Below are 22,436 nucleotides of genomic sequence, written 5' to 3' on the forward strand. Positions count from 1 at the left end.
ATGCAAACATGTGTAGCTGCAAGTAAGCTGTGGCGAAATGAAGAGTCCAGGGCAAAATGTACTCATGCACATGAAATAATAGACATCGGCAGACAACACGTGTCCCACGCGCCACTGCTTGTTACCTTAGCTTTATGGAAACTCAAAGAAGTACCGAGCACTGCTGCCACGTGGCTGGGAGCTGATGACAAAGGCAGTGGGGCAGATCCTGGGCAAAGAGACACGGAAGAGGCAAGAGAAACCAGCATGTCATGTGAATAAGCTCCTGGGGACGGAGGGTGAGACCTCAAGAAACAGATGCTGGCCACTCAACTGCTTTGTTTGAGACACAGAGAGAAAAACTAGTTTTATTTTTGAAAGAGAGGGATGGAGAAAAATCACCCTTGAGCTACCCAAATCATCACTAAAATGTACCAAGCTCCCTCCGTGCCTGCTGTAGGTGGGTTTCCTGTGGATTGGGCAAGGGGCAGTGTCATGCAGCATCCACAGGGGGGTCTGAACTTTGCTGCAATCCAAAGGGAGGGTTTTAGGTCTTCCCAACTTGTGGGATTGGCTGAGGTCCAAGCCAATTATAGTTACATCTCCAAGGTGAAGAGGGACACAGCCCACATCTGGGTTACATTTAGAATTCCAATGTTGTAGGAAGATGCAGGAATAAGTTATGCGGGTGCTGAGTGAGAGACCCTTGGAGGGCACCTGTGCGATGCACTTTACAGCATTCTCCCTCTTGGCAAGCGGCCAGTCAGCGTGGGGAAGCTTGGGCTGTCCACTCTGGGCCAACTCAGAGAGGGTTTCTTTCCCTGGGGCGCTTGCAAGACATGTGTGTGTGTGTGTGTGTGTGTGTGGCTAGGGGTGTCTGCCTGGGTCCCCCAGTACTTTCCCTACATGCACACTGGTGGGTGCAGTGCATGCAGAAACACCACGTCCAGGAAATGAGAAGGGTGCAGCAGGAAACCTAAAGGGGCTGAGGTGCCTTCAGGACGTCAGATCAGCTCAGTCTAGGAATCAGTTGTCTTGGCCCTGGGGGTGAATCGGAAGAGAGCACTTTAGGAAACTAGGAGTCAGAGGAGAGAGGGGGAGGGAGAGAGAACGATGAGTAGAGCGACACTGGGGTCTGGAACGCTGGCTCCTGCTGTATCTCCTTTGCACCCCTCCAAGGGCCGAATTCCCCTTCTCCTTGTACTGACATCCATGAGATAGCTCCAAAGTCAGGGCTTCCTGGCTGGGAGGGAGGTCTGCCTTTTCCAGCTGCTCCCACTCGTGGCGGGGGATAGGTCAGCTGGGAGGAGCATGGTTGGATGGAAGAAACCTTATTGTCTTTGGAGTCTAGTTCTCTAATGCAGCCCGGACGGTATTTCTATTCTCATCATTTCTCAAAGTGGTGAGACTGCTTAACTGGCACCTACAAACTTCCGAAAGACATACAGACAGACAGATGTTAAAGGTCCTAGTTTCAGCATTAAGCTATGTTCTCTGCTGAATTCGGAAACATTTGGAAATTGGCTGGGCTGGTTATGATGTCTGTAAGGAGTCTATTTGCATGCCAGACTGAGAAGCCTCCCAGAAAATAACTCACCATAAGTGTAGACAGTATGTGGCAGATAGGCTTGGTCCAATAGTAAACCATCACTGGTGAATGGGTGGGTGGATGGGGAGGTGGATGGATGGATGAATGGACGGATGAATGGACAGATGGAGAGATGGACGGGTGAGTGTGTGGGTGGGTGGCTGGCTAGCTGGGTGGATGCACGGGGATACGGATGTGAAGGTTTGCATTTTCATTATGAACATTTATTATCTTGAGTTTGTGGATGGAAAAAGGTATGAATCCTTGAGCTATTTTCAGAAAAAGAAATTGGTGGGATATTCATACACAAGGACAAAATATTAAGAAAACTTGTGATCACGTATAACTTCAAAGAACAAGAAAATCCTCCTCCTCACACAGATGTGGGCTGCACTGACTTCAGCGTGCTGAGGATGCCCCAGAACATGGTGGACTGAATGTGTCACCTCCCAGTAGGCAGCCCTACGTTGGGCAACTGAAGCAGAGGTGACAGTCCTGCATGTATGGGAGGGGAGCAGTGGAAAATGTGACAGTCTTGCATTTACAGGAAGGGAGGAAGAATATGGTGGCTATCATGTTGGGCTTTATAGAGGACTTATGCTAACTGTTCACCTGGCATGCAACTCTGCCCCTTGCCTGGCCAAGAGGAATATTGCATCCCCTTGGCCAAGGTGATTATTCCCTGGGAATGCAAACAGTAAGACGGACTGTGTAAAATGCAGCTGCCTCTGGCCACCATCCTTGGTTGCCTAAAAAACATTGCCTGAAGTGTGAATAAAGCCTAACTGAAAGATGGAAACAGGACTCGGCTGACACTGTTTGAGCCCCTGGATCCTACCTTGCCTGAAACCTACCTAGACACTTCTGGACTTTTCAGTCAACAAAACACCCATTCCCCACTTCAAATTTAACTTAAGGCAATTTGAGTTGGAATTTTGTCACTTGCAGCTGGGAGCTTATCAATACACATGAAATTGTACTTGGAATTCCCCAATAATTAATAGGGGGCTTATGTGAAGAGAGATGGAAGAGCTGTAATAGTAAGTGAGGGCAAGAAGAGTCATTATGGATAAGCACACAGGACAGGGCAAAACAATACAGAGGAGCATGCAAAGTTTGTTCTCAGGTTCATCCTTTGTCCTCTCAGTTGCAGATCCTTCATCCTCTTCTGTCACTTTCAGTATTTTTATGGGTTGAATTGTGTCCCCCCGAAAAGATATGTTAAAGTTCTAACTCCTGTACTCTCTCAGAAGGTGATCTGATTTGGAAACAGGGTTGTGGAGATGCACTTAGTTAAGATGAGGTCATACTGGAGTAGGGTGGGCTTCTAATCTGACTGGTGTCCTTAGGAAGAGGAGAGAGAGAGAAACAAAGGGAGGACGCCATACGCCTATAGAGTCAGAGGTTGGAGTGAAGCAGTAGCAAGCCAAGAAACACCAGGGACTGACAGACATCACCAGAAGCTAGGAAGATGCAAGGAAAGACCTTCTCCTAGAGGTTTCAGAGGGAGCACGGCCTTGCTGAGACCTGGACTTCTAGCCTCAAGAACTGTGAGGCAATGGATATCTGTTGCTTTAAGCCACCCAGTTTGTGGTCCTTAGTTATAAGCAGTCCTAGGAAACTCATACTAAGATCTTCAAGTCTCCTGCTTCATCCAATTTGTTGCCAAAAGACATACAAACAAAAACTGTCTTATAAGCTTCATCATTTTGAAGACATATATATATATATGTTTAACATATATATATGTTAAAATGTATTAGGACATTTGCGTTTGAAAAGAGAACTGATGAAAGCTCTCAGTAAGTGACTCTATAATGGTGGAATTTTAGACATGGACGAAGGCCTGTAAATCTGTAAGGGCCTGTTTATCATTGCAAGGTTACACTATTGAGTGTCAGGGTGACTTTGGGGTTTTTAGAGCTGTCTCAGGAGTCATTGAAGAAAACAAGGCTAGAGGGCTGGGCCCTGAGATCCCACCCAACTGCAACCAGAGTAGCCTTCTTTTGTATTTTGGGATTCCATACAAGATTTCCTTTGGAAAAATAATTTTTGTGTTAATATAGATTGAAAGTCATTGCATTACGGCAGTATTTAACTCACACGAGGGATAACCAAGTTTTTTATTTCCGCTACTATTTCTGCCAAATGTTCCCACCTCACGTATATGTTTACCACTAAGGCAGAAAACTGTTCATTTCTGTCAAGAATCTAAGGTGAGGACACAGGAACACACAGGAGACACCAGCTTTATTTCTCCTCTTGTTTTTAGCTATTCTGATGGGCATAAGGGGGAAAGATGAGCTGCTTTTTCTTTGTTCTTGTCTTTTTAAAACTGAGAATCAAGATCTTCACGATCCAAAATGTGCAAAAGACTTTTAAGTAAAAGTCAAAATATCTAGTTTATTCCAGTTGTTGATTTATTGGCTGTCTGTCTCCTTTTTATTTATTTATTTGCCATTGGGTGAACAGAGGAGGCTATCAGGATGTATTATTTGCATTCATGTGATTGAGGCAGAAGCAGTACTTGAATACAAAAAAATACTGTGACTGATGCTGGAGTATATACAGGAAGTATAATAATAATTCTTACACATTTGTGTCCCTTTCTACTTTCACACGCATTATCTCATTGGAAACCCTTACAAATCCTGGGAGGTATGTGGCCTGGTTTTCCTATCACTATCCCACAGATGGGCTCAGACAATCCTCCCGGGCCTAAGGCCAGTTAGTGGGGGGAAGCTGGGACCACCACCCATGTATCCTGAGACCCCTGCTCTGTATGATGAGTCAGTGGTGAGTTTTTTTTTTTCCAAGCATGGTGAGGTAGAGAGAGAAATCGTAAAATGAACGGCTAAAAAGGACCTTCAGCCCTCCTTTATCTTCACTGCTTCTACCATAAAAGCTTAAGTCAGGGTCTGCTTTTGTGGAGTCTTTGAGATAAGCAACAAGTCCCAGGAAACAAATAGTGAATACCACCATCAGTTCCCTTCAAAATTCTCCAGTTAAGCATTTGAATCTCAAAATGCTCTTCAGATCCTAATAGCTAATCGTTCATCCACCTACGGCTCTTCCTTCAGTCAAGATGCTCCTCGAGTCAACACAAGTGCACCCTGAGCTCCGAGGCGCTGCTGGCGGCCGGTGGGTGGGTGGAATCTCAGGTTACCCCACGAAGAACGGATTTAGGGATGCCACAGGGGTTTTCTTTCCTTTCTTTCTCCCCCCCCCTTTGTTTCCCCCCATGGGAACTCTCTTTTTTGGGTTACAGGTCCAGGTTGAGTACACTGAAAGGGAACAGTTGGATGCAGGCTGGCCGGTTGAGAATAGAGGGAAAATAATTTTTTTTCTGGTGTGGGCCGCTGAAAATCAATCAGGGACAGAGACACTTTGTAGCTCAGGGAAAAGCACCACGTTGGAGTCCAGGCTCCAAGCCCGGGGTCTTTGTTTTTGTGTCCTTTATAAAGTAGCCCATGGGGACAGCAGGCTGTGTAGTGGGAGCTCCCACTTCCCAGATTTGGCCCCAAAGGGCAGATGAGTCCGGTGGAGAGAAAAACCCTGAACTTTCAAAAGCATCCTTCGGCGAAAGGGGGAGTTTCAGGGTTGGCCTGGGGAAATGTACAAGGAGTGGGCGAGCCAAGGAGGGGGGGTTGTGATCTGAGAGGCCTTAAAAGAAGAAAAAGGGAGCCCAAACTGGGAGCGGGGAGAAAAGGGAGCGGGAGAACTGGGCTGGGAGGCGATGGGAGCTGGGAGACGCCGCCGGGGCACGCGGGGCGCGGGCCGGCGGGGGCGTCCCGGCGGTGTGGCGAGCGCGGGCGGGGAGGGCGGCGGTGACCTCACGCCCGGGCCCCCTTCCCTTCGCCGGGTGGGTGGGGCCTCGGCGCGCCGAGCGGGCGCGGGGTCAAGGAGGGGGAAGAGGAGGGGCAGGCTTGAATGTGTCCGTGTGAGGATCGGGGAGGGGCGGAGGAGGCGGAGGGCGGGGAGGGAGCGCGCGCGTGGCTCGGGGCGCCCGGGCTCCCCCCCCGCCAGCCCCCGACCCCGGCCCGCGCCGCCTCTTCGCCACCGCCCGCGTCGCCGCTGGGACCCGCTGCGGGCGCGGGGACGCGGCGGGCGGGGAAGCGCGGGCACCCGGCGCGGCCTGCAGGGAGCAAGAAAGCAAAAGTAAGGCGAGCCGCACTCCTCCAAGTTTTCCCAACTTCGCCCCCTGCGGCGGCAGGCGTCCTGCTGCTCGGCGCGTCCCCACCGCGCCGCCGGAGAGGGGCCGAAAGAAAAGGGACGGGGCGGGGGCGGGGGCGGGGGCGGGGGAAGAGGGAGCACGAGCGAGAGCCGAGAGTCCGGCAACATCTGTTAAAACTTGGGGGAGGAGGAGCGCGGGGAGGAGGAGGAGGAAGAGGAGGGAAGGAGGGAGCGCGAGGGAGGGAAGCGCAGAGCCGAAGAGCAACTTTTCCACCCGTGAGTAGCGCAGGCTGCGCGGGTCCGGGCGGGGGGCGCCTCCAAGCCCGCGCGGGTTTCCAGGCCGGGATGGGACCTTATTCCAGAAAGTCGATTGGATGCCAGGAGGGGAGTGCGGTGGGGGCTTTCTTTCTTTCTCTTTCTCCTCCCTCCCGCGGGTGAACCAAATCAGAACTGTCACTCAGGGCCTGTGAGTCAGAAGGGATCGGATTACACGATCCCTGAAACCGATGCCGGAGCCGCACGAGCGGGCGGGAGCGGGCAGGGGCAGGGGCAGCGCCACCGCCACCGCCGCCGGCGCGCTCGCACCCTCGCCCTCGCGCCCCCTCGCCGCCCCGACCCGCCCTCCCCGCGCGCCCGGCGGCCGCCTGCGCCGCACCATGCCCGCCGCCGGCACCCCCCGCGCCCTGCCCGGCCGCTCGCCGTAGCCCGAGCCGCCCGCGGCCGCGCGGAGCCCGGAGCTGCCCGCCCGCGCCCCGGACGCGGGTCTATGGGAAGTTCGGGGACTTGACAGCCGCCGCCGCCGCAGGTACGTCCCGCCTGAAGTTCTTTGTTTCGCGGGGCTCCGCACCCGGGAGCCCGCTCCGGCGGCCGCGCCCGCGCCTCCGGGTCGACAGGGGGGGTCCCCGACGGGGGGCGCGGGAGGAACTGAATATGGCTGTCTCGAGGCGCCCAGATTTCGGGAGCAGCGGGTAAGGCGTCGGAGCGAGTGTTCACTTCGCCCCCTCCTGCTCGCCTTCCCAGCGTCTGACTCGGCGCGGCCATCCGGAGACGGACTGGAGAATTTCATCTCCCGAAGTTGGGGCAGGGCGGGGTGGGGGAAGAAGTTTGCAGCAGCCGCGGCGACGGGGCCCCAAGCCCCCACTCCCCACCCCGAGGGCTTAAAGGAACTCCGCTAGCCCCCGGGGCCCCGGCGCCCGCCTTCGCACTGTTGCATCCCCCCCGGGGGGCCGGGCGCGGAAGGCGGCGGGCGGCGAGGTGGGTGCGCGCGGGGAGCGCCGCGGCGGGGGCTTCCTCCAGCCTGCGCTTCCCATCCGAGGGAGGCGCGCCTCCGTCCTGAGAGAGGAAAAGTGAAAGCTGTACCATCTGTGGATGATTTGGGATTCTTTTCTTTTCCAGGGACAGCATTAAAAAAAAAAAAGAATAAAAGAAAGAAAAAAAGAAAACAAAAGAAAGAAAAGCACTAGAAGCTGCAGGGAGTGAGCTGTGGAAGTTGGGCGGGGGGTAACCGTGGCCCCTGCAATAATCATTTAAGAGGCCGCGTTTTCACCAAGCAGAGTTGGGTATGAATCACTCTGCAGGGGACAGTTACTTTTTGCAGTTGCAGAGGGCACAGGGCCGGGAGGAGGTGGAGAGGGAATAAATATTTACCCAAACTTGGAGAGTTTGTGAAGCGACTTCTAAGCAGATTGCCAGATGCCGAAGCTCCACCGCACACCCAGGCCTTTTATCCTCCCCTGAACTTTGTGCTCACGTCCCTGATTACACCTCATTTGGGAGATGCCATCCCGAGAGCAGCTGGACCCACGCTTCCCTTGCTGACCCCGTGTAGACAGAGTATGGAGGAGGCATCCTCCCCGCAACTCCTCCCGCCCGCCCCCAGGGTCTCATCTCCCGGGTGTGCAGTCCCGAACAGACTCTTGCCTTGGGTACAGCGCTCGTGGCCCTCTGCCAGTTTATATGTACATATATTTATGTAAAACATTTTCTCCCAGCTCTCTGCCAGCTGTTCCACATTTTCCAGCTGCCATTTCAGTTTGAAATGATGGACTGTCCGCATCTCCAAGTAAAAGAGCCCTTTAGTCGGAGGTATGGAGGGTCGGCGGCTGTGCAGAGACCTGCGCAGTGCCATTTGCCGGACTGGTTCTAGAAAACACCTTCTGCTCTCCTTTATCTTTCTTCCTTCTTCTCCCCAGTTCGTCTCTGCAGAGCCGTTTGCTGGAAATTCGTGGTAATTAGGCTTTTCCCTCCCAATGTGATTTTGGACAGAATTGGGATGTTTTTGAGATCCCTGAAATAAGTGTCTGGTGGAAATCAGTTAACTTTTAAAAAGCGTTCCAGCTTGAGTGCCTTGGGCATGGCCGGTGTGGCCCTCTGCCATGGTCCTTTCTGTCTGTTTAAGGCAGGAACTATTCGTGGTCCCCATGTTACACTTTTTGTGTTGTTTGAAGTCTTAGCATATTATAGACGGAAATCTTCAAGAATTGGCCTAAAGTATTAATTTTGAGTATTTATGTAATTGCTCTGTAATTTGAATAGGTGCCTTATTGATTGATTCCTGTAATTATTTCATTTAGGTTTTAAATTAAAAATTAATAATGGTCTGACAGTTTCTTAATTACATGTGTCAAGATTATTTTGAAGGAGGAAAATGCTATGTTTCAAAGTAGTGTAATAACCTCAAAATCGCTTCATCTTTCTGAAGCAGAACAGTATTTCAGTTGAGGGCCTTTATTAAAGCAGTGGTGATTGGCTTTACAATGTAAACTGTGTGAAGTATCTAAAGAATTTGTTTATGTTAGGAAATATTGGTGTTAACCTGGTACACAAACACTTTGGCCAGTTGGACTATAGTCAGACCTGAAACAAACATGAACTAACATATAAATTAGTTGTAATAGCATACTTATAGGGAGAAGAGGTTTATTTTATACTAAAAGCTATTTAATTAGAAACTGCCTGCCTAAGGGAAGATCCTTTGAGGGTATATGATTCTTGAAGTCAGCCTAGGGAAGCTTTGGTTTCAGATGCCTGAGTAGGTCCAGTGTGAGAGGTGTCCAGTGAAATTTCACACACGCGGAAGCACTTTAAACGGTATAGATTGTATTCTTATGAAAGGCTAGTAGATTCAACTCAGATACCTACGACTTCCTGGTACCTTTAACATGTTTGTGTTCCTTGATCGAACCCTGACATAAACACATTTTTCCAGTATGTCGAAATTGCAAAGGACTACAGACAGAAATGAGAAAATTCAGTACTGATGAAGAATGACTCTGGTGAATTATTTCATTACTTATTTAATGAAAGAATCATTAATTTATCAGTTTGATGCCCAAGCCTAAAAGTTGAACTTTCCTTTGTTTCTTGGCCAGTTTTCTTAATTACCTGCATGCTGTAAGGGTTTCAGACTTCCTCTGTGCTTTGCCATTTAGGGGTCCTTACAATCTATGTGAGGTATCCTGCTTACTGAGATTCCCCTTGCCCCCCTTTTTTAAGGATAGGGTTTGGGAGTTTACGAAAGGAAACAATTTAATGATCATTGTGCCATGCACTCACTTATATGGAGACAGTAATGTACTAAGAAAAACCAGTCTTGAAGGAAAAGTGAATCAGTGAGTCATGAAATCCTCAAGAAAACCTTAGTAATGGAATGTTAATGCTTTTAGACTATAGTAGATTATCTTAAAAGTCAGCCTTTTCTTCTTTATGCAATTGTTGTAAATCCCCAGCTAAAGAATTCTTTGAAGGAGGTTTTAGTTTTGCTGGCATCCATATTCTATAGTCAGTCTGATTTGTTTTGGAAGATTCAAGAAATTTTCTGCCAACTTATATCATGAGAGTCAATTAAAATGCTGACATGACTGTAGAAGAAATTGTGCGTGCGTGTGTGTGTGTGTGTGTGTGTGTGTGTGTGTGTCTATTTCATTTGTTAAGCACAAGATTCCACTCTAATAATGACTTCAGGTTGTCTTTTCATTAAAGGCTACTAGAAGATGCTGCCCTTCACTTCCTGTTGTCATTTTTCCAGATGAAAATTGATTTGTTCTAGTTTCAAAGCAAATAAAGGGAGACAGAATAAACAACAACAGGGCAGGGGGAGCACCACAAACTTCTCTCCAGCACTTTCAGTGTATTTTTCATCTCTACTTGTATTTGATGGGCCTGTGAAATAGAGCTGTAGACTGGCGAAGACTTTAAATGAAATTTCACACTTTGATGATTTTTTTTTTAACTTTGATATATTGACAGCAAAAGGAGCTGCAAAGCTTTTTTAGAACTTGAGCGGTAACGCCAAGCAGCAGTCAAACGTCTGTGTGCATTTGTGTTTAACTGCAGAAGAAAAACATGTCCGTGGGCAGTAGAGGTTCTTATCAACCCCCTAATCCCAGATCCCAGCAAACCTTGAGGGCATGCCTCAGATCTTGCTGAAATCACTGTAGACTCGCACAGTTTGCAGATTAAATATGCTATGTGTTCCTGGCTCCAATAACAGGTTTAGGAGCTCACCAAGCTTCCTGTTTTAAGATCCTTTTCTTAAGTTTTTAGAAGCTGTTAAAGGCAATGCTCTAACAGTAAGTGGTACTTGCTAATTTAGAGACACTCTAGATATTTCATGCCCTCTTTCGAAATTGCCAAAATTACGATTTTTCCATCTAAGGGCTGGTTTTACAGGGTTCTAAGGGAGGGGAGCCGTTGGGAAGAAATTGGATGTTAACTGTGTTGGCAAGTGTATTCGATTGCAAACCTTACGTGGTGTCTCAATTGTTTCAAGGCACTTTTCCTTTGCCTCGCCCCTTAAACTTAGACTTTCTCCACTTGTAATTCTAAATGCACTATATTTTAGTGTCACACTTCTTAGCTACTCATGACCACTTTCGGGTTTTTTTTTTCCTTTAATGTGAAAGTGTTTTTTGTTCTCTGTGTGTATATTTCAACCCAACAAAACGTCCCAGAAAATCTATGGCTCTCTAAAGAAACTGAATGAACAGGCCATTACCTAGTTAATAAGGTGGCATTGGACCATTCCAGTCCCCTCCTGAAAGGCAATATTGTGTTGAGCTCCACATATGCATCTGCAGTATCTGGAGTTGTGTCCTCACATTAGGGTGCTCTTGCATTTTGCATACGGAGTCATAATTAAAAAAGGAAAATACTCACATCATCGTCCAAGACATGTCACATAATTCCCAAGAGAACTCGAGCCAATTTTGCGCTTAAAGGTTATTCAATGAATGAAATTGTGAAAGCCCATTTGTCAAAGTACTGCATGGTTTCTGTTAGTTTTCAAGCCCCAAATTCATTGTATGCCCGGCCAGCATCAGTCATCAGGGCATTAGCGCTGCCTCCAGGCCATGTGGCCCAGCACCTCTTCACACCATTATAGCCTTGAAAGTGTACTCTGTCGACTTGTAGAATTACTGCTCTTGATTTCTGCTTGGCTGGGTTTGAGGTAAGTCCCCTCCCTACCTTCTAGCTGACTGTAATCCTTGCTTTCTTTTAAAGCTCCTTTCCAGAGATTGAGGGGAAAACTTTCTTAAGGGGCCTATTGGCATCACACTGTGGTTTCGTTGCGGCGTGCAGTGTACATGTAAATTGTACCTGCAGTAAATTGGATTGATGGCCAGCCTCAAACCGCTAGTGGGCTTTTCTTTTCTTTTCTTTACTTTTTTTTTGGGGGGGAGGGGGTGTTGGCATGCGTGTTTGTGTGCGTGTGTGTGTGTGTGTGTGTGTGTGTGTGTATGTGACACAGGAGTATGTTTGAAACATCAGCATTTGTTGGTATATTTGGGTAATTTTTATGCTGCAAAATGAAATTAAATAATGGGAGATAAGTGGCCTTTTATTTAAATCTCTGGCTCTTGGAGTACCTTCAGAAGGCAGTGTGACATCTTATTTGTTTATTTTCATGTGGAAATCTGCAGCTTTAGCTACTTGAACTTTGAGGGGAGATTGCAGAAAACACCTAACAGTATTCCAGAGTGCTGTACATTACAAACTATGGATTTTTACGAAAAGAGACTGAAAACTGACAGTTCAGATGAAAGCTAATTCTCAAATTGTCGTAATGAAGGAATGAAGCAGTTAAACCATATTCTCGATTTCAGCTTGTGGTATTTTAGAAAAGAATAATTCAGTCTCAAGGGAGTTACCTGTGTGTCGAGGAACCTCAGGCAGTGGCTCAAGAATGAAGCCTTAATGAACTAAGATGTCTGGAAATCTGAATGGAGCGTGGACCAGGCCACGCCACTTCAGGACAACATCTGCTGTTTGAACTGTGAGGTTCAAATGACATTCCACACCAGGGCATTTCACTGGGAGGGTGCATCGTTCGGTATAGTTTACATTGGCGGTTTTGTACATGATTGGTGGGCAGGGGCCAAAAAGTAAGACAGCTGTAGAATTCTGCAAAGTTGATAGGCTGAGTGGACCAGGGGGGAATTGTTACTGAATAAGCCCTGATTAAAAATCCTTAAGTTATGAAAAATGTGCTTTTCAAGTTGCAGTTAAGATTCAAGAATCCCCAGTTTAAAAATCGGGAGGATGAAGTATGATGAACAGTACCAGACAAAAAAAATAAGTGCCTTTGGGAGCTCTCCAGCTGATTTTAACACCCAGCAGATATTGGTCTCCTATTTGTGATGGTTTAAAAGTATATTCCTATGCAGAGAACATGTATTCTATCTCTTAAGCTTGATTATAAAGGCACACCTGATTCTAGGAGCCAAAAGTTATAGAAGTTCTCTAAGAAGGATCTTTAAATTTAGGGATTTTTTTCTTCTGAAAATGTATGAAAACTTTTAATACCTGTACACCCTAGGGAAGTGAGACAAGGGTCACCTTTGATCAGTCATGCTGTTTTCGTGATATACGTAGGTTTAAGGGAAATGCAGTTTTCATGAGCTTAGCGGGATCTATAGACCAATAACCGACCTAAAGATGTCCTTTTCTGTCTGGGATTGTCTGTCTCCAGCAAGCCCACAGAAAGTCGGGGATGCCAGCTCATTCCTTCATGGCACCTGCTATGCAGGGCACTTCCTGCAAAGCCTAACCAAAGTACACGGAACTGGTGTTTCATAGTTTTTGCAAAACTCAGAAACAGTAACAAGTATGAAATAGAGACCTTTACCCTTCAACTGTTTCTCATAAAGTCCTCCTGGCAGCAGAGAACGTCAGAGTAGCCGATGATCTTTCCTTTTAAATACACATGGCAGAAAAGTAAAACTGGCCCGCAGAATGCAATTTGTGATTTTAACGCTAGTAGCAGTGATGACTTCACGTCAAATATGCTTTTCAGTAGTTGAAGTTAATTAAATATATGGGTTTCTTAAAAGTTGAGATGTAGTTAATCTACTAAAACCAAACTCAGTCCGTAGCCAGGCAATTACTTCCCCTTAGAGTAATTCCATTCCCTTTCGAGGGACGTCTGTCATGAACACTGTTTATCTGAGATTAGGAGCTTCAGAAACTGGGAAAGAAAGATCCGAAAGCAATAGGCAGCAGATTTGGGGAACCCTCTAGGCTACGAAAGACCATTTTTGGCAACTTGAACAGATAGGGCTTTCTTACTTGCAGTTACGGCTTTAGGCTTCCGGCTTTCCTCATTATGGGGGCGGGGGGAATCTCATGTAAAGGTAAAATAATTGCACATTTAAAAATACTATAGTTAAAAATTCATGAAGATTTCATTAAGAACTTACGGAGTTGAGCTTGCCGGAAAGAAAGGCAGTGCAGACAGGGGAGGGAGAGGAAGCCTTAGGAATCTTGGGAACTGTTGGTGTGTCACAGAAGTTATGCATATCTAATTGATTTTAAGTTCAGAAAGGTATTTTGAGCACCAGGAAACATCAACCACATTACCAACCTATAAGAGGTTTTCTGTAAAGCATGATTACATGAAATCCACTGAAATGTTTCAAATTCCCTAAATTTGGCTCATGGAAACTCATGCTGTTTCTCACTTCCAGAATTGCTCAAAAGTTAAAATCAGCATTAGTTTGTGCTTCTTGATTTTCAAAAAAAAAAAAAAAAAAAAACCCAAAACTTTTCCTAGAGCAGTCATGTTCTTTAGGAACTGAATTTTAATGCTGCAGGAAGGTATAACTATTTAATAGGAATTTTACCTAAACGGTTGCTCTCAGACTGGTGTCTTGAAGGAGCAGGTAATCTGCTAGTAAGTGATACAGTATGAGAGAAATGTCACTTTTCAGTGTTACGGTGGCAGCGCCTTAGAAATCCTTACACAGGCTAGTTCTTCTGGATTTTTGAAATATTAGCATATTAGGAAGATCATTCAGCTTGTTAATATACGGGCAGGTGTAAGTAAAGGTACTTTCTCTGGAGGAAAGTCTTATTCCTCTTGAGCAAGGAGTTCCCTGGGTTGCAGAGAATCATTACTCACTTAAGGCCTAATCGCCATGCTGTTCAAAGTGCTGCCCCTTCCTCCTGGAATGCCTCTTTTTTCTGATCCCTCCTTGGCAATAGCTGTTTTAACCCATCAGAAACTGATCAGGTTGCCACGAATCAGGCTTTTAACTTAGTTGTTTTAAATCTTTAAATGCATTAAGAAAAAAAGGAAAACCCAAATTCAGGCCACTGAAAAATAAACCAGCTGGATTAGGGAAATAAATGAAGTAGTCTGCTGTTCACAAAGGATGCATTATATCAGTTTATAGCTACTGTTTCATTTCACCTTCGATTAGAAAGTTGTTTTATACAGTTCAAACATCATTTCAAACGTTGGTTTTAGCCCTGGCGCTTCCTTTTGAACATTGTAAGGGTTTAACCCATCATGGAATCCTGCTTGTATGCGCATTCCCAGGATTCACTGCAGAGATCTGCAAGGGGAAAGGCTGATTTTTGCACATGTTCCCAGAATTGCGATTTCTCACGCTCTCCATTTACTGTCTAAAGCCTCGTGGTTAAGGTTGAACTTTGGAACCCCACTGAGGGCCCTCCTCCCCTAGAGCCCATGAGATGGGTCTGTGCCTACACCATTCACAACACCTAATCTATGTGGGGCAGCTGATGAACGAGCAACATTGGGAACAGGGTTAAGAGCCGGTGAAGCGAGTTAGAAGTTTGGTGAAGTGACGCACACAGCCAGGGCTTTCCTGAAGACGTCAAGGGTTCCGCAGTGTTGTACTGTAGTGCCGAACAGAGGGTGTTGCCTTGCAAAGTGCCCGGAAAGTTGCCTCTCTCCGAATTCAGCCAGTGAAGCAGTTGTGTGACTGCATGCGGGGCGGCCACCGACCGCTGTCTGCTGGAGATGCTGCCCAGTTGTGCCGAGAGTTTTCCAGTGCCCCGGGAGCCGGTGACCGGGGCGATGCAGAGTGCAGAGGGCTGCTCTTTGGGCGGCGGAGGCCCTGCGGGGTTCCGATCGTCCGGCCCCTGCTCTGCGCTTTCCGGGGGGACGCTGCCGGAGGGCGGATCCGAGCGGGGCCGGCCGATTCCGAGGAACCAGCGCTGCGCGGCCGGGCGCTCCGGGCTCGGGGCGCTGACCGGGAGCTGCGGCCGGGTCTGCCCGCGCCGGGGAGGGAGCAGACGGCGAGGCGGGCGCCCCGAGGCCTCCGCTGCACCGACTGCGACCGCGTGCGGGGAGCGGGGCCCGCACGGCGACGCCGGGATCCCGGCGGGGGGGAGGCGGCTGGGACGCGGAGACGCGGCCGAGATGTGAAGACGCGGACCCTGGAACCGTGCGGGGAACAGAAAGGAAGCTGGCGTGGAAGCGCAGGTTGCGAGCGCTCCCAGGCAGCACTGACCACAGCCCACTGCTTACTAAATGGAAAAAGAAGCACACAAATGACAACTTATCTTTGCAAAGATGAAAGTTCTTGGGTTTTTTTGGGTTTTGTTTTGTTTTTGTATTTTTTTAATTGCAGCTCCAAGTGGCCACTCTCAAGAGAGGGCCAACCGAGGCTTTGCAGGGGTGGGGTGGGGGAGTGCTGTTTCCAATGCAGGTCTTCCCCCTCCCTGCCATTTCTTCAAATTGGTAATAAATGTTGCAGCTTTTCTTTGGCTGCCTTTCAAGTGGAGACATGCACTACAGCATCACCTGGTCAGTGGCTCCAGGATAGGACGTCTCGTTTGGTAGGAGGTTGACGCAAGTTCAGATTTATAATCTAGAAAGGAAAGACCCTCCTGTGGGCAGGTTGCTAGTAGGAGAGGGATTACTTTTAAAAGAGCGTCCGGAAATAATTGTGCCCTGGGTTTAGGCCTCGCGAAAATTACAGAAGGATCAGGGACAGCTGAATGGGGAAAAGCCATGACTGTTTGCGTTCAAGAAGGCATTTTCATTCCTGCATTTACCTGTGAAACGTCAGGCTTTAGCAGGTCATCTTAGCAGAGCGGTTTTTCCTGGCTGCAGGGTTTTTTGTTTTGTTTTGTGTTTGTTTTTCCCATATACCCAAGCTGCTGGGACTCAAACATCAGCTACAAATAGTTTTTCTTTTTGCTCTTTTTCTTCATAAGCATAAAAAGTCAAGGGGCATGCCAGCAAATCTTGCATGTAATGTTGCAGTGATGAAAAGGATTGAGGGAGAACAGTTTGGCCCTGTAAGAAAGGGAGCAGGGTCTAAAAGTCTCATTTCATTCACATCTAAAAACCAGTGGCATGTTTTCCTCAGAGAAAGATCTTTGAAGTGAAGCAGAACCAAAAAGTTCTCCTTGAGAGTTACGTTCTAAATAAATTATACTTTATTATTTAGGAAACGCCAGGTTTTATAAGGAGTCCTATAGGCTACGGCCCTAGTTATGTATGTTTTAGGATTCCATCAGGCATTTTTACGGGTCACTTCTGTACCTCATGCCTTCCTGTATCAACTCAGGACTGAGTTTCCCAACTCGGCTGAGTAGTCTATGAAAAAATTGCCACCCCAGCTAGAAGCAAGCACTCTTTTCTGCTCCCTAACTCTTGGTGCAGAGTTTTGATGAGGTGTGAGAGTCTAGAATGTTAAAACTTTCTCCTTTAGGGCTTCCCTGGTGGCGCAGTGGTTAAGAATCCGCCTGCCAGTGCAGGGGACATGGGTTCGAGCTCTGGTCCGGGAAGATCCCACATGCCGCGGAGCAGCTAAGCCCGTGCGCCACAACTGCTGAGCCCGTGTGCCACAGCTACTGAAGCCCACATGCCTAGATAGTCTGTGTTCCGCGACAAGAGAAGCCACTGCAGTGAGAAGCCCGCGCACTGCAATGAAGACGCAACACAGCCAAAAGTAAATAAATAAATAAATTTATTTAAAAAACCCAACTTTCTCCTTTGTAACTGACAGGGACAAAGTTGGGTTTTTATCAGTAAAATAAGCTGATATAATTTATAGGGATATACAGGAAGCAGATGTCTGCCTTGGCAAGTTGCCATTTTTATAGCCTTGTTCCAAGCATAAACCACACTTTTAAATAATTAGTTACTAACTAATGAGATCCAAAAATAAGTTGTCAAAATAGAAGAAGGGGGTAGACTTTTGAGTGACCAAGGGTCTATTTTTTTAAAAATCCATTTTGAACAGGGGGTGGGGGGAGGAATTAGTGTTCTCCAAGACCATTAATTAGTGCAATTTCAATCAGCGCCTGGGGCTTTACCTCTTCTCACTGAGCCTCTCTCTGGTGATGAGTATTTGGAGGGTTTTTATTGCTTTGTTAAAATGAAGTCTTTCGCTTGGGGGAAAAACCAACAACTCCACAAAAACCAAGTTTGTCAAGGAGCTTTGGTGACTTGTCTCTTCGCTACTATTAATTAGTTCCCTCTCCTAAGGAAGAGACAAGAATCCCATCTCTTCATGGCTTTTTTTTTCTTTCCCCACTCTGGTCCATTAGCTTGTTTCTGTGTCCAGTATTCGTAAATTCCATCCAGATTCGACCGGTAAAACTGTATTTGTGTTTTGAGGGAAACAATTATAGTAAGTGCCCCCTTTTCTCCAAAATGGTTGAGAATGGAGTGTTTTGATTAATTAAATATTCCTATTAAAGTTTTTAGTTTTGATATAATTTGCCAGTTTACAAAGAAACACAGGCTATAAAAGAAAAGCTATGTAGCTAAATCTATGACAATTAAGATTTAAGACACTGCTGAATTGTCTGGGTCATGGGATCATTGCTGGATCGCTTATTACTCAGTAAATATTCTTACAGGTATGAGGTGCTGGGTAGATAGCCCGGCCTTTGGAGTTTAGGGTCCGGAGGGGAAGACGGACATTCAACAAAGATTCCCGACCGATGCAGACTTCATTATCGGGATGGCAGTTGGGATAGGCTCTTTTGGGCTGTTGGAATTCAGTACTTCATCCAATGTGCCAAGACTTCAGTGAGGACCACCTACAGTATTGGGTACAGAGCAGCAAACAAAAAATAGGTAGAGCAGTTGTCTGCCAGCTTCACTGAAGCTGATAGTCACCAGTGCTGTTCAGATAAAGGTTCCAGGGGTCACCTCAGAGACCTCAGGGGTTGGACCTGCAGCTCTGAATGTTCTGCAAGCACCGAAACAAGGCTGATGCAGGTGGCTTTTGTACCACGCTGAGAAACAGTGCCATGGAGTGGGTTGAATTGTTCTCGTGGCATGCTTTAAAAATGATCTTTAAGTCAATTTGGGGGGAGCATGTAAAAAATTTAGAGACTCATTCTGAGCTTGGTAGAGCTAGAAGGGGTGGTTGAGAATTTCTCCTTCAGGGGTTCTTTAACTGGTTTGGAGGGCCTGTGATCCCTTGGAAATCAAATGGACAGTTTTTGGTGCACTTAAGGGGATTCTGGGGGGAGAGGGTCCGTAAGTTTTAACATATGCTTAAAGAGGACTGGACACCCCCCATTCCCACCCCCAAGGTGAAGTCCCACTGTGTGACACTGTCATGTGACAGATGAGGAAACTGAGGCACTGGACAACTCCAGGGGGTGCCAATCAAGCCCTCCCCTGTGGACTTGTGTACCGTGGCAGCCTTGAGAAAAGAAGGTCTATATTCCTTCACTGTTGTGATCTATGGGGGCTCTTTTTTTTTTTTTTTTTTTTTTTTTGGTGGTACACGGGCCTGTCACTGTTGTGGCCTCTCCCGTTGCGGAGCGCAGGCTCCGGACGCGCAGGCTCAGCGGCCATGCCTCACGGGCCCAGCCACTCCGCGGCATGTGGGATCTTCCCGGACCGGGGCACGAACCCGTGTCCCCTGCATTGGCAGGCGGACTCTCAACCGCTGCGCCACCAGGGAAGCCCCTGTGGGGACTCTTTGAGGGATGTTTCTGCATTCAGAGTGGATCTTATAATTGATATGTACATTTAACCTAGGGCGTCTTTTTGTCTTTTTTATTCTAGAAAAGCTGGTGTAAATAACTTGTGTGTTTAACGGTGAATGCCACTGGATAATCAAGAAAAGAAATGGAAGTTACTGGAAGAACTGGTGCTCCAGGGCCATGAGGCCTCTGGGCCTTCAGCTTTTCCAGTTACTTATCCCAGATTGCAGTTCCCTTGCAAGTTTGAGTTAAGGATGACTAAAAATCTTCCGTCTGGTACTTTAACTCTTTTAGTCTGTGAAGCACTCGCTTGTTTTATTTCTCTCATCCTTGTTTTGATGGAACACGGTGGCCTCCGCTAAATGTAGAAAACAGGCAGGTGACTCCACGGAAGAAATGCCCACAATCTAGAGAGCTTGAGGGAAACGTGGTAGAGAGGAGACTTGTCATCTTCTCTTGTATTCTTCGTAGGTGTAGATCATGACTGCCAAAAAAGAACGGGAACCAAACAGAGTGAAAATTGATGAATGATGAGTTAGGGCGATTATCACATGAATGAAGCTGGTGAAAGACAGACTAACTGCCCTTGCCTTTAGCTGAGTTTTAATATTTCTTAAGTGGTTCCAGCCTTTGCTGTGGGTGATCTTTTGCCTTTTCCTGTGGGATCCAGAGTGTGTTGTTCTATCACCTTTGTTTGTTTTAAAAATGTAACTTAAATGAATGGAAACGTTCTGCTGTTTTAAGAAAGCTTAAAGTGTATGGTTTTCCTGAAAGAATTAGGTTTAAGAGGCATGTTGCGATTCACATATCTTGGTGAGGGAAGCAAAATCATTGACCAGAATTCTCTGATTCAGAATTTGGAGTTGGGCTTGGATGGGAGAAATTGTCGGTCACTCTTTAAAACATCTAACTAATAACTAAAAAACTTCCCTGGCTTGGAAAGTTGTCCTACTGCCCCTTCATAGAAAAGTGGCCACTTTCTTATAAATGTCGGAGACCTTTGTAGATGTGGCTTGAAGGAGTAATGTGACGCTTGGATTTCTCGCCGTAAACGCAGCTGAAGATGGAGATATTTAGACCATTTAATAACAAATGCCCAGTAGGATTTGGGGAGAAGTCCCACATTGTGGACAAGTCCCTTTCTCCTCCTTTTGCACGTGTAGACAGAATTCGCCTGGCTTGTTACTAGCACTTTGAGGCCTTTTTGCAAGAAAGCCAGCGGGTAAGGGGCTTCCAGATTTTGAATCAGCTGATGCTCCAGGCACCTCCTCAGGTGACAGGTGAAGTGGCCTTCGGAGTGGGATTTCCTTTTTCCCCTTCTTATTTGAAATTGATGGCGCTGCTGTTTTTGTAGGGGTTCCTGGTCGCCCAGAGCTGAAGTAATGAGAAGGCGTCATGGAGGCCCAGCCCCAGAGCTCCACTACCACTGAGAAGAAGAAAGTGGAGAATTCCATAGTGAAATACTCCACTCGACCAGACGTCAGCGAGAAAGCCGTGGCCTCCAGCACCACTTCCAATGGTGAGCGGCCACGGGGATTACCAACAGCCAAGCCTACAGTCCTTTTCTGTGCTCTGCATTCCTTGCGAGTTGAGCATTTGCACCTGGACCCGTGTTTGTGCTCTGAGAGCTGAAGAGCGCAGATGGAGGTGGAGGTTGGGGTGCGGGCTCGGGGTGGCCAGGCTTTAGCCATCTCTGTTTTGGCGCTGAAACTACCCGTTTTCTTCCAGATTTGCTAATTCGAGATGTAAATGTGATAGGTTATTTATTATAGGAAGTTCCTGTTTTGGCATTTTGGAAATCATCTTGATGAGTCTGGCTGGGGTTCAAAATACTCTGCATTTCACATGGAAAGTCTCTACTCGTCGGGATAATCAGTTATCAGTTATTACAAAAGACACAAGAGTTGCCTTGTCCAAATTAGTGATAGGGTCCCCTGCAGACCCCAAACCCTAAGGAGTCCGCTCGAAAGGATTTTAAAAGTTGTTAACGGTTGAGCCTCATCTAGTTTCTGAGTTGCAGGTTTTGCTGTTGGCATATAAAAATTTAACGTCCTTAATTTGCGTTTAGAGATACAGAAAGCCAACTGTTTTACATGCTGTATGTTTTAATATTTTAAGCAAAGTGTTGAGAGGCATTTCAATTCAAGCATGGAGCACTGAAAATAAATTCCAGAGCCCCCTCTGGTAAAAACAGACTGAATAAGTTAAGAGTAACCTTCACTTCCTTTCCCTGCCTTTCGGCTCTGGAAGGCCAGCAGCGCCTTGGCTTTTTGTAGATTTCATAGCCACCCCTGGCCTCTGCGAATCGCTCTCCGCTTTGCCATGTGCCCTTAGGAAGAATGGGCTGGTCTCAGTCCTGGACACTGCCTACCTGGGCACAAGGTTTTGCATCTGCTGAGCCAACCTGCGCCCTCCCTCCCTGTGCATTTATATTTTATTTATTCCAAAAAGATTTGACTAGGCTGATTTCCACTTTTTTTTAATTTTATTTTTTATAATTTTTAAAATTTATTTTTGGCTGTGTTGGGTCTTCGTTTCTGTGCGAGGGCTTTCTCTAGTTGCGGCGAGCGGGGGCCACTCTTCATCGCGGTGCGCGGGGCTCTCACTATCGCGGCCTCTCTTGTTGCGGAGCAGAGGCTCCAGACGCGCAGGCTCAGTAGCTGCGGCGCACGGGCTTAGTTGCTCCGCGGCATGTGGGATCTTCCCAGACCAGGGCTCGAACCCGTGTCCCCTGCACTGGCAGGCAGATTCTAAACCACTGCGCCACCAGGGAAGCCCCTCCAATTTTTTACATACAATGGGAGAGTGAGAATCTGCTTTGGAAGGTAACAGCCCAGAAGTATAGGCTGTGAGGGCAGACATCCAATAAAAAAGCTGCACCTTCCTGTCTGAACTGTGGCATTGCCTGGCCCTGCCCTCTGTGCCCATCCCGGTCCACAGTGTGTGCTGCTCACTTTTCTCCTTCCCCGATGTCACCAGTGCGCACTGCTGGCTTGACCGGGCCAGGGGAGGGGCTGGCATTAAACCTTTCGGCTAATGAGTCCCATTTTGAATTGATCCTTCAGGGAGATCTATTTATGTCTGAGTTAAAATAATGAATTTACTTTACATACATACGAAACTGTATTTCTTTCTTGATTCTTGGTCTTTCAACTCAGGACTAGAGCTTATTTTAATAGAGCCAGATTTTTGCATTATTCCTGTGATGAGGTTATAGAAGGCATATTTTCTCCTTAAAAAAGCATGCTGTGGCCCTTGTTCCTTTTCTCTGGAATTTGTAAAAATTAGACACGTCTATTTCAGAAATAGAATCAGTCTGTGCCATGTAGGTGATTTGGTAATTTTAATAGCAAATTTGTAGGAATAATCGCTTTCTGGATATCATGCTTCACGCAGCATCAACGTTGGGTGATTTTTATAGCAGTGTGTGTGAGTGTGAGTGCGTGTGAGTGAGTGAGCGTGTAAGTGTGTGCGTGAGAATAGGCTGCAC

At 47.1% G+C, this 22,436-nt stretch overlaps 1 protein-coding gene across 1 annotated transcript in view; it reads left to right on the forward strand.

Annotated features, from left to right (window-relative positions):
- Nucleotides 1-5,751: 5,751 nt before the first annotated feature.
- GLI3 (GLI family zinc finger 3) overlaps nucleotides 5,752-22,436 on the forward strand; it is a 286,095-nt gene continuing 269,410 nt past the window's right edge. Inside the window, exons 1-2 of the mRNA XM_060020203.1 lie at nucleotides 5,752-6,016; nucleotides 20,301-20,465. Coding sequence (XP_059876186.1) covers nucleotides 20,342-20,465 — 124 coding nt within the window. The 5' untranslated portion in view covers nucleotides 5,752-6,016; nucleotides 20,301-20,341. The remainder of the gene's footprint in view (nucleotides 6,017-20,300; nucleotides 20,466-22,436) is intronic.

Source organism: Delphinus delphis, chromosome 9 (assembly GCF_949987515.2).
Source record: "Delphinus delphis chromosome 9, mDelDel1.2, whole genome shotgun sequence".
In the NCBI taxonomy this organism is placed as follows: Eukaryota; Metazoa; Chordata; class Mammalia; order Artiodactyla; family Delphinidae; genus Delphinus; species Delphinus delphis.